Below are 15196 nucleotides of genomic sequence, written 5' to 3'. Positions count from 1 at the left end.
CATGTTTCATACCTCCTTGATATTATACAGCCGCGCCCCCTCCTACACGCACACACGGGGTCAGCAAAACCTTCTCTATCACAAGCATTAAGCACACTGTGGCCAAATAGTTCGTTTAGACAAAAATCTGGATTATGGACTGCAATATTCAAGACACCGACGAGAACCAAAATGATGAAAAAAAAAAAGGGTCTGAAAACCAATTATAAATGCCTCACATTTTTTCATTGTTGATCCGTTTCGTAATAAAATATTAAAATCTATAAATATATATATTTTTTCTGTGGAAAATAAATTGGAAGCGAAATTTGTTGCAGTTTGCCGTGCCACTCCATAGTCCAGATGACGTCATTGCGACAAGGCACACGCTCTCGCTCGGGGGGCGGGGCTTTCAGGTCACGTGCTACCTATGCAAATGCCTCGCACGCACACGTACGCGCGCTGGACCCGGGCGGGGCGGGCGCCCATGTGGCCCAGCACCACGCTTGTTGTTCTCGTCGCCGATTGGCCGGCCTCCGCAAAGGTAGCCAATGGGCGGCCGTCACGCGCTGCGGCCCGGCAGTCGTCGCCAAAACCCGGTAACGGCGTCAAGCGGCCGGGAGCGCTTTGTGACGACTCCGGCACTGGCGAAGTGACGTCACTTCAGCCACGCCGCGTTTAAACGCCTACAGCGGACACGAAGGACGCCAAAGGGACTCGATGGGGCTTCCGGAGAGATTGTGGGGGCTACAAGTGCCGTGGAGGAGTAAATTAAGGTGCTCCGTGTTTTGCGGGAGCCGTAGTAAGTGGGCGGGGCCAGACTGCGGGAGGGCGTGGCGTGCGACGCCTCAAAGCTTGTTGTGAGTTCGGACGAGCCTCATCGCCATCTTGTCGCCCGAACACTTTGGACGAGCACGGCCCGGTCCGGCCCGCCGACGAGCGAGCCAGCCGGATTCCCGAGCAGCCCGCGGGGACGTGGAACCGTGCACGCCAAACACACCGACCACCAGCTGCACCGACCCCTCCCCTCGCGAACCGGAGAATACCCCCCCCCCCCCCCCACTTCTCCGCGCCGCTCTCGTCTCTTCTACTCGGCCGTCATCGTCACCTCGTCCCGGTTCCGCCATGAGCATCGACACGCTACTGGAGGCCGCCCGCTTCCTGGAGTGGCAGGCCGAGCGGGACCGGATCGAGCGGACCGAACTGGCTGAATCGCGGAGCTTCTCACACGGTAAGAATCGAGCGACGTGCCCCCCCACCCCCCTCGCCAGCTCGAACCTCCGGTTTCGGTTCAGACCCGCGAAGCCTCCATTTCCGGTTCCAAAAGTGTGCCTTTTCTTGGCGTTTTTTCTATGCTGAGACACTTTTTTTTCCCCTGTCGGCGATCCCCACGCACGCATTCGCGCGTGCACGTCACCGCCAAGGAGTTCCTGTCACGAGCCTTCCCTTTTTTTTCCCCCCTCCTCATCGTTTATACTTCTACAACCGCCCCCCCAATATGTGACGTCATGTAGGCCATGTGTGCTCGAAATGTGTTACGCGCGCGCGATCCACTTGGCCCACTTTTGAGCGGCGTGCACGCTTTTTTTCCTTCTTTTTTTTTTTTTTACATAATAGCCAGCTTATGACACGCGCGTGAGGGGAGGGGGTGGCTTCTTCGCCTTCACGCCCTCCCCAGCCTCGCCCGCGCGCCGACGACGCTTGTTTATTGTTCACGAGCACGCGTACTATAGCGTGAAGACCGGGAAGGAAGGAAGGAAGGAATTTGGAGAGGGGGGGGGGCGGTCGGGGAAGTCTACGTGACTCCTCCTCTGATGACGTGTCGCAGTCTAGTGACCCCACCCCCACCGGTCACCACGTGCCCTTACCAAGACACACAGACATTCATAGGCGGGGAGGGGACAAGCTCCCCCCTCCCCACGCCGACCTCGCTTTTCCACCCAGTTACATAATTGACGTGCGCGCTGCATTCTAGCGCGTGGAGTCGCGTGCACGCGCCCAATTTACAACAACCAGTTCGTCTGTTTTCTGTCTTTCTACTTAAAAAAAAAAAAAAAGCTGAAATGTTTGATGACTTTGTCAACTGTTGTCTTGTCTGAGTTTGCTTCTTTTTCTTCTTTTTTTTTTTTTAATGAAGAAAGGAATGTGCAAGCATTTCAATGATCAAAAGTCCAGAAAATTCATGCTGACGTTGATGATCTTCAATCATCCAGTTGTAATGAAGCTTTTTGACCCTTTTCTTAAGGAAGGCTCGATTTTTTTTGTTGTCGTAAACCTTCAAATGTTTATTTAAACGTGCAAGCCTTTTGCGTCTGCTTGAAAAGTCAAGTGTTGATTGAGCCGTGAACTTTCACCCCTGCTGCCGTCTTGTCACGTGACTTGTTGTTTAAATGCACGTTTAATGAATTGAAGTGAAAGTAACACACGCTTGGCCAGTTTGATAGTGTGCGTGCGTGCGTGCGCGTGTGTCATGAGGAAGTCATGTGATTGGCACGCGGTTGCGTCAGATGTCGGCGATGGGCCGTAGAAGGCGTTGGAGGAATCCCTGCAATGGGGATGTTCCCGACATGGCCGCTGTTTCCATGGCAACTCAGTCTACACACCGATTTCCAGACACATACATTTTCTATGAAGCTCCGTGTGTGTGTGTGTGCTTTTCATTTCTTGATGACGTCATAGCAATCAGCCAGCCGTCCATTTTGTGCATAGCGTCTCCTCATGTTGGAATCGAACCCAGCTGACATTAGCCAGAGGTGGGGTACACCCAGGACTGGTCGCCAGACAATGGGGTATATGCCACGGAGGAGGCGGGACTTCCTGGTTTTCACACATCAGCTTTGTTTCCGTTTCCTGTTTGCGACATGTGGGCCGCGTCCCAGTTCGTGCGCTTCCGCCTTTGTGCCACTCGGTTGCGCGTTCCCGTCGGCGGGTGCGAGTGTGTCTGTCTCAGTTGTCCGAAGCATTTCAGAGAGTTGAGATGGGGGGGCGTAGGGGTGGGGGTGCGAGTGTTGGAACGTGGCCGTCATTGGCCGGAAACCACGCTGATGCGTGAAACCCGGAAGTCGTAATGCGTGGCACGTACAAATGGGCCTTCTCACCTGTGCCCAATTTGTTAGCCGTCCATGAAGCTAACATGCTAGCTCAAGCTACATATAAGGTTTGAAACCGAGGCACGCATTCTACTTGCTGTCTGTTGTGAAATGTGTGCTATAAATAGAAAGATGACATCACTACCCATTTTTTTTCTTTTCAGAGGAAGATCAGTGCAAGGTGAAGGCGCTCATCAACCAGGAGGCGGAGTCGAGACACCCTGAGCCGCTCCCACAGCAGCCAATCGGAGCCGACCACGTCAGCTATGGCGAGCGGACGCCCCACCCTCCGCCTCCGCCCCCGCCCCCGCAGGGGCCCGTTGCCATCATCCCCGTGATGCCGGTCGTCGCGACGACGACCACGCCCCTCCCTCTGGCTGCGACCGCGCTCGGCGGCCCGCCGCTGGCTAACAGCTCTTCTCCCTCCCCGCCGCAGGCGGCGCCCCATCAGCTGCTTTGCCCCCCCCACGTCAAAGTGGACGTCGCTCACCGGCTGATCAAATGCGGCCAATCGCAACAGCCTCAGGTTCACGTTCGGTACCCGCCCCCCGTGTGCGGCGACGGGCCGGCCCCGCGGCCCGCCCTGGAGTCTCACCAGGCTCCGCCCTCATCCCACCTCAGGACCAATGGGCTCATGCTGGACGACATGAGAGGAGGGGCAAATGCCAAGAGGAGGCCTGGAGGGTTGGTATTCAAACAAGTCAAGTAAAAAGTAAAAAAAAATTATGCATATTGCCAAAACGTTCACATTTTTCTGAAAGAAAGTTGCCAAATACTTTTGAACATGAAGTTGACAATTCCGAACATTTCCGATATTTCCACAATGCAATGCTTCATTTCCACGGCGCGTTATATCGCTTTTGACTAGCATACGAATATTATAGAAGTCAAACATTTGATCACATATTCAAATAGAAATAATCAAATTACAACGATTCAACGTCCAACGAGCGGAGAGCATCGCTTCGCAGAGGAAAAATGCTGCATTCGGGGAACGTGGGAAATCGGAGTCATCCCACTCGGATTGTGTCGTTTCCAACCTCAAAGCGTTTGAGGCAGATGTAAATACAAGACAGATGTTCACGTGCCGCAACGTGATTTGGATTGTCCGCGTTAAAACTATAACCACAAATCATTTATTAACTAAATCAGCCATCTTTGTTTTTTTTTACATTTGCCTCAAACTCTTTGAGGGCGGAACTCGTTCACTCCAAGTGGGATCAATCCAAATTCAAACCTTCCTGGAACGCCGCCATTTTGACGCAAGCTCGGAATTGTCAATATTTTCTAAAAACAAATGTGTGTTTTTTTTCAAGAAGTTTGTATGATTAGAAAAAAAAAAGTGTTCTATTGAAGTACAGTACTGAGCCAGTCCAGCCATGAAACATTAGTTTGTTATGAAATCAAACATTAAAATGCACAGCAACACTTTTGTGCTAACAAGTTGAAGTTGTTTTTTTAAAATAATGCTGCATTATCGCAACCAAGTGGATTGAGCAGCAAGTGTGAAGTATGCTCGTGTCTCAAGACAAAATGGCGGCCAAGCCAATAGGCGAATAGTTCAACCCAAGACACACTTAAGACTTCTCATTTGGATAACATTGCATGAAATAAATAAATATGAAAGCAGAGCATATTTATTGATTAACATTTTAATCCTATTTATATATTTATTTTTGTATTTAATTCCACATTAAATTATTTGTTTTTTAATCTTGTTTTTTATTTTTGTATTTATATTTACATTTATTTATTTATGTATAAATATTTATTGTTGTTTTCATTTCCATTTATATCTTTTTTTTTTTTTTTTTGTATTTCATTTTTGAATTATTTTTTTATATCCCTTTTTATTTTCACTTTTATTCATTTATTTTTTATTTTGGCATTTTTGGTCCTCCGTAGAAATGGAGCTTTTGAAGACTTTTGGGGGAAAAAGGGGGTCAAGTTGGGAAGGGAGTTTAGATTAGTTTATTTGGTCATAACAATCAATAAGTAAAAAGAAAAAAAAGAAAAAGAAATATACACATAAGAACAAAGGCCAAAAAGCGTATACCGTCTACCCTTTAACAGCAAGTCCAACTATATACTACATATACGCATGCATATATTTACAAAAATGTTATTATTACTGACATACATAAATAAAAAAATATAGTTTGGTCATATTTTTGGACAAAACTATCAACTGCATTGCCATTTCATAACTAAGGAATGTAGCTGATGTCTTCAAATAATCCCGTGCACACAAAAGGCGCCGAGAGCTTCACACGACACCAAATAATAAATGTTTGATCGTGCGCTCGCACGCACGTGTGCGTGCACGTACGTTGACCATGTTTTTGTGTTGTGTTTCCAGGGCGGGCACGCGGGAGGTCCACAACAAACTGGAGCAGAACAGGTGAGTCGCGCGGGCCCTTCTATCAACCGAGTGCCATTTGCCGATTGTAACTCTCGCAAACTGTTTTTTTTTTTGTCAGGCGCGCTCACCTAAAGGAATGTTTCGAGACGCTGAAGAAGAACGTCCCCAACGTGGACGACAAGAAGACGTCCAACCTCAGCGTCCTGCGCAGCGCCTTGCGCTACATCCAGGTACTGCCTCCCTCGCGCTCTCGCCGTCATGACGTTGGTGCTGTAACCGTGGCAACAGCTGCAACGTGTGGCCTGCCAGGAAGTGAAGGAGGGGAGGCGGGGTCTAATCACATGACTTGTGTGACGCTGTTAGCAGGCGGGCAGCTGTTGCCACGGTGACGGCGATGACGTCACCCCCAAAAATGTTGGGGTTTTGTTTGCTATTTTGCAAATGTGCGACATTTGTGAAAATGTTGAAATTACTATAATAATATATAATATATACTTTAATTTAATAAAATTAATTAATAGATGTTGTGTTTTCATTTTCCCCAAATTTCTTGTTTATTTGTGAATTTTCAAAAAGTTGTACATTTTACATTACAAGTTATATTTCTGAAAATAATTTAATTGAAAATTTAATATTTTTGTAAAATAGTCTTTTTTTTTGTATTCTTGTGAGTTGTGCATTTTCAAAAAAGTGATATTTCAAAACAAACAAAAAAAAAAGTTAGTGAATCGTCCATCATAAGTTTGCTCAGGTGCTTAGGCTGTTGCCGTGGCGACGCACCATATTCACCACCACAGGGCTCATTTCCTGTCACTTGATTGGCCTGTCAATTATGGCCCCTCCCCCTGGCTTTCATCTGACCGAATTGTCGTTCGCATGTAGCTTCGGGAAAGCTTCCCGCCGCCATGTTGTCACTCCTGCGCCGTGATTGGTCGAAAGTAGCGTGTGTAATTGTTTTGTTGTTGTTTTTTTTTCTATGCGGGCGGGTGGTCGGCGCAGACGCTGAAGCGCAAGGAGAAGGAATACGAGCATGAGATGGAGCGGCTGGCCCGCGAGAAGATCGCCACTCAGCAGCGCTTATCGGAGCTGAAGAAAGAGCTGAGTCAGCGGATGGACGCGCTGGAGATCGAACGCTTGATCCGACAGAGCGTCCAGCCCGAAGACGACCAGGCGTCCACCTCCACCGCCTCGGGTACGCCGCGTCGCGCCGCGCCGCGCCGCGCCGCGCCTACCCGATTTGCCAGCACATTGCTACTTGCTAACTGCTATGTCGACATGTGCCGACTCATTCTGGTGTTTGCTGAGTCGGTGTAACTTTTGCTTTCATTTGCTGACTTAATGTCCACATAAGTCAGCAAATGTCAACATAATCTGACTTGTTACAAGATTGTTGCTGACTCATCATGACTTTTGGTGAGTCCGTGTCAATTGGGCCGACTCACGCCAACATTCACTTAGTCATGTCGACTTGAGTTAACTCATCATGCCAACATTGTTGCTGACCGGTTACTGGCTACTAACTCATGTCGACCTGAGTCATGTCAACATAAGTTGCCTCATCACAACATTGCCGCTGACTTGTCATGACGACGTTGCTGCCTTAGGTTGACGTGCGCGGCGTGGTCATGACATTCGCTGACTCGTGGCGACATAAGTCCTCAAAGGCGCTGAGTCATCTAAACGTTGCTGCTTACTCATGGCAACACGAGTTGACTCTTCATCGCATTGTTGCCGACTCATCATGAGACGAGCTGACTTGTGCCGCCGACTCGTGTCAACAAAGTTGCTGACTTGTTGTGACGTTGCTCGTGCCTCGTGGATGTTGACGACGCATTCGCCGACTCGTGTTCCGAGTTATCATGACTTGTGCTGACTCATGCCAACAGCAGTCTTAACAACTGGTGAGATTTATTATTATTATTTTTTGTGTTGACAGAAGGCGAAGACAACCTGGAGCAGGACGACGATGAGGACGCCCCCGCCGGTGCTCCCGCACCCCTCCCCCGTGCGACAGCGGGCCCCCCCATCCTACAGGCGCAGCTGCTAGCCCCCCACCTGCCCATCCAGCATGCGGGCCTGCTGGCCACGGCCCCGCCCTCCTCCGGCCCCGCTCCCCCCCAGGTCCCGCTGCCGCCTCCCACCGTCATCGCCCACGCCGCCATCCCCCACCCCCCCGCCTCGGCCGTGTCGCACCCCTCCGTCATCCAGGCTGTCAGTCACGCCTTGCCGGCCAATCACAAGCACCTCCCGCACATCGCCCCCTCGCCCGGTCCTGCCCCCATCGGCCACATCACGGTGCACCCGGTGGCGCGGCTGGGGCCGCCCCTCCCGTCCCGCCTTCCCGCCCTGTACCCGCAGGGGGTGTCGGTGTCGCAGTCTGCCGTGGTGGGCCACATCACGCACACCTTCGCCCACCACGCGCTGCCCCGCATGCAGCTCCCACCTCAGGCCGGCGCCAATGGTGGCGTGGCGAACCAGCAGGCGGTGGCGGCATTGGGGAAACCCACTGCCGTGCTGGCGCCCCACCCCCAACTGGTGGGCCAGGCGGCTGTCACCATGGTTACGGTGCCCACCTTCCCCGTCAGCACCATCAAGCTGGCATAAAAGCTGCCATGAAGTGGCGTCGCGCTGTGATGATGTCACTGGTCAGGAACGTGTAGACGTCTTAAACTCCCTTGGGTGCGTACAGCCCCCCTCAAAAACAAAACAAAACACACAAAGCAAGAAGATGGATATATTTCGCCACATTACTGCAATTTACTTTGTTTTCTAACAAAAACATGGCTTGGTTCTTGGAACGATATGGAAGTGAGTTGAGGAGCTTGATGCAGTACTTTGCCGCCATCTTGTGGCAGTTGTGGGGAATGGACGCTGTAATGTGCTGAAGAAGTTTGCCAGAGCGCCCTCTGCTGTCGTACAAACGACAAGCAGCTGATCAGTTAAAAAATATATATTTTTTACTTTTTTTGCAGACTTCCAAGTCTAACATAAATTTGACTTTTTTGTTTTTATTGCGTCCCATCATCCACGTTGTCTTGAAAGCGGCAGCATGCTTGTCCTTGCTTGCGTGTGCCTCCACTTAACCTCTTCATCACTGTGACAACACACACTGAGCAGATGAAAAACAACATAAGTTTAGATTTTTGCTCTTTGGGACTGGACGTGAAAAAGCGAAAAAGTTTGAAGAAAAAAGCGCTTGGTCGACTCTTTTGTTGCTATTGTGATCAGGTGGAATCTTCTGATTGCTGATTGCGTAATCTTTCATGTGACGCACGCTGGTGCGTGGGACTTGTTTTGATTCTGATTGTGTTTGTGAATGCTGCTTTGTGTTGTTGTGGTGCATGTTTACGGGACCATGTTGAAGGCAGCGCGGGTGGGCGAGTGGGACGTTGGACCTCACACTATATATTGATATTATATATTAATACGAGCACGTCTGTTTTCCCTATGGCGAAAGTGTTAAGTGAAATAATAAAGGCCTGAGCACTGTGGGCCGTCAACGTCAAGATTCTTAATAAATATTATTACATTTACAACAGTCCTCGTTTCTCGCCTGCTCCTTCCAACTGTTTTTATTGGATTTGTCACTTGACTACAATGGCCACTAGAAGGCGGTAGAAACAATAATTGGTTTTCCATCCACCCATTTTTTTATTCGAATTTTCAAAAAATGCGAAAATAAAACTGAATGAAAACGTCAGAAATTCGAAAAAGGGCCCAACATTTGCATAAAGGTTTTTACACTTAGAGGGGGTGGATTTTGAAGCGTATCGTAAAAAGGAAAATGCGAATTTTGGCCATGGAAACAGGTTTTGCGAATAACCGCTGGCAAGACCGGATCACGTCACACGGTTTGACCGGATATTACGTCACACGTACGTTTGTAGTCAAAACCATGGCGGACGATAAAGTAAGGTATGTTTGGAGGAACGACGAAACAGAAATATTTTTGGAATTAATTAAATAAGTGAATATTAATGCTATTTTCGATGGAAAAATGCCAAAAAACGCTACGATTTATCAAGAACTACAAAAGCAAACGCATACGACGTCATCGCTCGGTGCAGTCGCTTCCTGATCTTCTTCTTTTAAATTACTGGTGGATCACATCTCCTAATGGTGTATAACGCCACCTACAGCGGCGGAGTTCCCTCTCAATATTCGCAAAAGAAGAACAGGCGGAAACGGGCTTAAGTCTCATGTCTGTTTTGCACATTTTAAGTAAATTCGCTTTAAAAAATCGAAACAGTTGGATGGAAACCTGACTAATGACAAGTTTATTAGAAAATGATGGAAAACGAAGAAAAAGCACACGATGAAAGGGAATCCCAGCAGAAGTCAGATGGCAGTTTGTCCCACGTTGTCGGGTCAGCGGACGTTGGTCCAGTTTGCGCTTTCAAATGCGGCTGCTCTGCATCTGCTCCTGAATCCTCTCCAGAAGTTCTTGCATTCTCCTCAGCTGCAGACCAGCAGCAAGCGTCAACAACGAGCGGACCCCAACACTCGTCACAGTTAACGGCAATTCACTTTTGCCTCGTTAAAAAGTGTTTTTAATAATAATAATAAGTTTATTTTCTTTGTAGAATTGACAGTGGACTGACGAAGTGACTGAGTCATTGCGGACAAAAATGGCCGCCTTGCCGTTGGAAGTGAGTGAGAGTGCGAGATGAGCGGCGTACCTCCTGGTCTTTTTCAAAGATGAGTCTTTCCTTTTCCGTGTCGAAGGCGGCGAGCGGCAGTGGGACGTCCACGGCGCTTTCTTCTCTATACTTGTCACGCAAACTACAAAGACGGGAAATGAAAAGACAAGCCAGACGATTGATCTTGCGCCGTCCCAAGCCCGTCTCAACACCTGCGCTTGCGGTCCTGGACGACCATGCGCGTCATGTTCTGGATGCAGTGCACCCGGTAGTTCTCGTAGTGGCTTTCGCGGGTCACGTCCTTCAGGTCCTGCATGTGCGTCCTCACCAGCATGTCCCGCAAAAGCAGGAAGTCCGAGTGGGCCGGACTCTCCACTGGAACACACACACACACACACACGGTAAGTCCGATCGAATTACGCCTTCAAATGTCTTCAATTTGATCAAAGCGGCATTCCAATTCATGAAGGCGGCCTGTGAAGTGAAACTGACGCCATCTTTAGATTTGACACAGCACAGACAAGTGTTTGTTTAAAAAAAAAAAAAAAAAGAATATCAAAGGTGATGCTTAAGCAGGAAGCCGGTACCTTCAACCACTCCCCAGGGGTACGCGCGACCTTTGACCCTGCGGCCTTGACTCTCCACCAGGATGTTGCTCCCGATGACGGCGAAGGGGACGCTGTCCTGCGCGCGCACACAAGACGCGTCCGTTAGCGAGACGACCTCGGGAAGCCGCGGCCGGCTCGCTCCCGCCTCACCTTGAGCAGCCGGTCCCGCCTCTTGAAGTCGTCGTCCTCGTCCGAGTCGCAGTCGGAAAACTGGTAGACGTTGATCCCGAAGCGACGCAGCTCCTCGCGGATCTAAAAGGCCGCAAAATTCAGGCAAGTCCCCGTTTCAAAACAAATAGTTGCTTCCAACACCTCTGATTGGCTGATGGAGCGTGTGTTAGCATTAGCATTAGCATCAGCATGTGGGCCTTACCTTGATCTTCTTCTTGCACACCTCGGCCTGCGTCAGGCTGTCGGCTTTGGCCAACACGGGAACGATGTTGACCTTGTCGTGAAGCGCCCGCATGCATTCCACGTCCAGAGGTCGCAGGCTGGACGCACACGCATGAATCCAGACGCACGTTGACTTACGAGCGCCTCAGCCGCCGCAACGAGCGAAAACGCTGATTTTTGTAAGTGGATCTATTTACAAAGCACTGCGTCCGCCATTTTGAATTTAAACCCAATCAGCCGATGTTGATGGATTTTAGAAAAAGATTCCTAAGTGGGGTGCGTCTGACTTCCCACTTTCCTCGAATACAGCGTTAAGATAGCATACACTATAAAAAAAAAAAAATAATAATATTTACTTGAAAGTTTTTTCACTCAGAAGTTCTAAGCAAATTTTACAAGGAGAGTTTTGAGTTCATTTTACCAGTTTATTAAAAAAAAAAAAAACACAAGCGTTGATGAATGAACTCATGACCGACAGCCACTCTACCACCTGAGTCATGCCACTCTTGCTCTTTGCCACTATACTGCATTACTGGTGTGTCCAAAATAAGACAAAAAACGGGACTCTTGGAGGTCGAAGGATTCCGCCTGACATCATCAATATACTAACACACAGCAGGAGCGGCATGGCTCAGGTGGTAGAGTGGCTGTCTCCCAGCCTGAAGGTTGTGGGTTCGTTCCTCAAGCCTTGATAGCTTTTTTTATTTTTATTTAAATAAACTGGTAAAATGTCCTCAAAGCTCTCCTTGTAAAAGTTACATATAATTTTTGAGTGAAAAAACTAAATCTCTTTTTTTCCCCCTTTTTTTTTTACAGTATAGATCCAACTTCTTTCACAAAGGAGTGCCTTGACTACTTGTTCAGAAGTGGGACAGCGACCTCGCGCCAGCGACCACACAAGCTTAATACGGTTACAAATAAGTGTTAGCGTAAGAAAACGTTGCTGTGCGTGTGCGCGAGCGCGTACCCGTGTCCATACGGCGAGATGAAGTACAAGCAGCAGTGCACGCGGTTGTCTTGGATGTTCCTGCGGTTGAGGCCGCTCTCGTCCCGGAAGAACTGATCGAACTGCTGCTCCACGTAGTCCTCCAGGTGCTTCCAGCTAGCGTGCGGGAAACAAGGCGTGAAAACAAAAAGCCCGCGCGCGTCGACGCGATGCTACGCGACGCGACGCGTGCGAGACCTGTGCGTGTTGTTGACGGCGTCGCCGAAGCCCGGCGTGTCGATGATGCTCAGCCTCAGCTTGACGCCTTTCTCCTCGATGCCGACCGTGTGCTTCACCATGCTCACCGTCTGACTGATGCGCTCTGCGCACACACATTTAGCGCAAAAATCAATTGGTGGCCAACCAATCGATGAGGAAAATTCATCAACAGCTATTTTTGATCATCGTTCCATCGTTTGATGAAAATTGTTTTGCTTTTTAAATCTGATTCATCAAATGAATGGCAAAAATAATCTACGGATCAATCAACTCATTCAAATCCCAAAACGTATAAATGCGTTTTTTAATATGTTGTCCTTTACTCCCAAAAACGTACTTATACGTTCTTTGTTATAAATGCTAGAGCATACAGAACGCTTTGATGCGGCCTCTGACCTGAAGAGGCCGTTTAAAGCAATGGTAGTTATTACAAAACGCAACCAGCAGGTGGCAGCAGAGTATAAGAGATCAACCAGGGCCATGTCGGGGAAAAAAGCTCTTTTCCCCACTGTTTTCAACAGATTTGTGAATAATGACGAATGTTAGCTTAATGCTAATGGCTGCTAAATGGAAACAGATAGAAATATGTTTTTTTTTAATGATGAAAGAAGAGACTCTAATCTTTCTTTTGGTAGGTTTCATGTTCTTATAGCAATAGAACACAATATTCTGTGGGCCTTGCAAAATCAATCAAAATCCAGTCAAACAACCGGGAGCGAAGGGGGGTGCTTCGGTGAAAATGGCTGCGAGGGGACGAGTGATTCAAATAATGCCGCGGGCCCGTCATTTGTTCGATGTTTCCATGTAAAGGATGAAACAATGCTGCTGACCTTCGGCATTGGGAATCTTGCGGTCTTTGTAAAGGTCGGTGAGGAACAAGCTGTTGATCAGCGTGGACTTTCCCAGGCCGCTTTCTCCTGCGCAGTTTGGATCGCCATCGGCATTATCAATCGGCATTATCAATCGGCATTATCAATCGGCATCATCAATCAGCATCATCAATCAGCGCCGTCAATCCGGGAGGTGTGCGAGACTGACCTGCCACCATCAGCGTGAACGCGAAGCCTTTCTTCACCGTCTTTCGATGGACCTGATTGGGCAACGCGGCAAAGCCGACGTACTCTCTGTCCTGATCCTGCGCAAACAAAATTCCGCCTTCAAAATTTGACATCCGAGCGTTTTCATGCTAAGAGCGCTAACAGAACAAATGAGCTTTCACACCAACGGCAGACCCGACGTTCAAAATCATGACAAGCTCGCTTCGATTTTCAGGAAAGGAAAGAAGCCACAGAGGTTTTATAAATTGGTTTCTTATCTAAAAAAAAGTGGCCTCTTGATAATTTGAACAATTTTTTTAATTAATTTATTTATTTAATTGGCTGTGCGCTCACCTCCGGCGAGTCGTAAGGGTCGAAGCATCCCCAGGGACTACGCGGGCGCGAAGCGGGGCTCAGCGGCGAATCCAGCGAGCGCCGTGAGACGGGCGTCCTCCCGGCGAGCGGCAAAGGCTGCTCGGAGACCCTCGGCGACGCGTCCGCCCCGTGCTGGGCCGGGGGGAGGGGCTGCGAGGCCAGGGGCGGGGCCCTGCTGGCGAAGGGGAAGTGGACGCCATCCTCGTCCTTCACGCGAAGACTGGACAGCTGGAACAGGGGAAGAGGCGGAGTTACGCAAACTCGGGCACATGACGGGGGCTGCCTCAAAAATCAGGACTTTAGCATGTTAGCATGCTAGGTTCGTTGGAGATGAACAAACGGAATGGGGGACGGAATACGCCTGCGTATGTCGATACGTGCACTGAAACTGGCTGGCGACCAGTCTATTGCTTGTCTGTGTTGTTTGTCACTTGTGATTAGCTTGTTTTTCACTATCTGGTGTGCTGCGACCAATCACGGATGTACCTCAAATCATGTATCTTTTGTTCAGCTATCTGTTCCTGTGATGTAACAGACAGAACAAACCATCAAAGTTGGCAAATCAATCATTCGACAAAATAATAGCAATAACTTTAGTTCCATTTTTTGTTAGCTTCCAAAAAGGTCGGACGCGACCGCTGGAGTCAAAACTGGTCTCAAAGAAGGCGAGGTCAGGTCGGCTCACTGAGCTGCAGACTCGAGCAGGCGACGTCTGGCCTCCTTTTTGAGCCGTCATCTCTCATTACCCAGAAAGCTTTGCTGCCGCTTAATCCCGCTTCTTAATGCTCGATTGTGCCGGGATTGGGGGGTGGACACAGATTGAGCACACAACGCTTCCAACACGTTACAAACAACAGTTAATCTCACTTACCTCCTTTTCTGACAAAGTTGCGGCTGGTAGATTGCATGCGCGCGCACACACACACACACACACGAACACACGCGCACACGTTATTGTATTGTTGATTACAAATACATGCAACTTTGAATCAACACTTATGACATGGAATAAAAGTATCATTTCCCAGCATCGTGTATGCATATAAGATTAGCGTGTAAACATGCAGGTCAAGTCACAGGGAGGCAAAAAAAAATAGTATAGAAGAGCATAAACAATTTGTAAATACGTGCACGTAGCCGTGTAAACATAAAAGCAGGCGCCAGCTAGTCGGCAAGAAGGTAAAATGGCGTGTCCTAAAGTATAAGAAGGTGAATGTGTGTGTATACAAATATTTTTAAGTGTGATAATAATATCCTACCTTTGGCGTTGCTGCGAAAGCGAACCGGCGAGGACATGTGCTCCATGTTGTGGACACAAACAACACTCGCACCCGCACCAGGGTCGAGTGCGTGCGAAGCGTGCGTGCGAAGCGTGCGTGCGCTGCGCGCATCACGTGGTGTGTGACGTGTCTTCTTCACGTGAGTGCGGGCATACCGCTAAGGTAACTTAGCGGCTAATAGCACACTTAATGTTACGAAGTCAAAAGAAATCAAGGCAACATAAACTCA

At 48.8% G+C, this 15196-nt stretch overlaps 3 protein-coding genes across 3 annotated transcripts in view; 2 read left to right on the top strand and 1 right to left on the bottom strand.

The window, feature by feature from the left end:
• Window positions 1-828: 828 nt before the first annotated feature.
• LOC147161178 (max-binding protein MNT-like) lies at window positions 829-8968 on the top strand. The gene is made up of 6 exons (XM_086057900.1): window positions 829-1210; window positions 3233-3752; window positions 5428-5469; window positions 5549-5660; window positions 6430-6622; window positions 7367-8968. The coding sequence occupies exons 1-6, from the start codon at window positions 1105-1107 to the stop codon at window positions 8032-8034; spliced, it is 1641 nt and encodes a 546-aa protein (XP_085914026.1). The 5' UTR covers window positions 829-1104; the 3' UTR covers window positions 8035-8968.
• A 716-nt stretch (window positions 8969-9684) lies between these two features.
• On the bottom strand, window positions 9685-15070 carry LOC147161177 (septin-5-like). Its single transcript, XM_086057902.1, has 13 exons — window positions 14947-15070; window positions 14559-14581; window positions 13667-13915; window positions 13314-13410; window positions 13106-13192; window positions 12255-12378; window positions 12039-12173; window positions 11052-11169; window positions 10829-10930; window positions 10658-10754; window positions 10283-10445; window positions 10110-10212; window positions 9685-9889 (listed from the first exon to the last, which is right to left on the bottom strand). Exons 1-13 carry the CDS (start codon window positions 14990-14992, stop codon window positions 9827-9829), a joined length of 1407 nt encoding a protein of 468 aa, XP_085914028.1. The 5' UTR covers window positions 14993-15070; the 3' UTR covers window positions 9685-9826.
• Window positions 14902-15196, top strand: part of LOC147161172 (uncharacterized) — a 31608-nt gene continuing 31313 nt past the window's right edge. Inside the window, exon 1 of the mRNA XM_086057903.1 lies at window positions 14902-15129. The gene's annotated coding sequence lies outside the window, so the exon portion shown is untranslated. The remainder of the gene's footprint in view (window positions 15130-15196) is intronic.

The sequence above is a fragment of the Leptonotus elevatus genome, chromosome 16 (assembly GCF_054856555.1).
Source record: "Leptonotus elevatus isolate MCC_2025b chromosome 16, RoL_Lele_1.0, whole genome shotgun sequence".
Taxonomy (NCBI): Eukaryota; Metazoa; Chordata; class Actinopteri; order Syngnathiformes; family Syngnathidae; genus Leptonotus; species Leptonotus elevatus.
Note: the sequence above shows the minus strand (reverse complement) of the source record. Positions and strands in the feature narration are given on the sequence as shown.

Bases quoted from the DNA above. Each gene is read 5' to 3' on its own strand.
- LOC147161177 (XM_086057902.1), bottom strand. From the start codon at position 14,992: ATGGAGCACATGTCCTCGCCGGTTCGCTTTCGCAGCAACGCCAAAG. The intron at 13,193-13,313 runs GTCAGTCTCGCA...CAAACTGCGCAG, and splicing joins GTTCACGCTGATGGTGGCAG to GAGAAAGCGGCCTGGGAAAG. The intron at 9,890-10,109 runs GTACGCCGCTCA...GCTGGTCTGCAG, and splicing joins TCTTTGAAAAAGACCAGGAG to CTGAGGAGAATGCAAGAACT.
- LOC147161178 (XM_086057900.1), top strand. From the start codon at position 1,105: ATGAGCATCGACACGCTACTGGAGGCCGCCCGCTTCCTGGAGTGGCAG. The intron at 3,753-5,427 runs GTTGGTATTCAA...TTGTGTTTCCAG, and splicing joins GCCAAGAGGAGGCCTGGAGG to GGCGGGCACGCGGGAGGTCC. The intron at 5,470-5,548 runs GTGAGTCGCGCG...TTTTTTTGTCAG, and splicing joins AACAAACTGGAGCAGAACAG to GCGCGCTCACCTAAAGGAAT.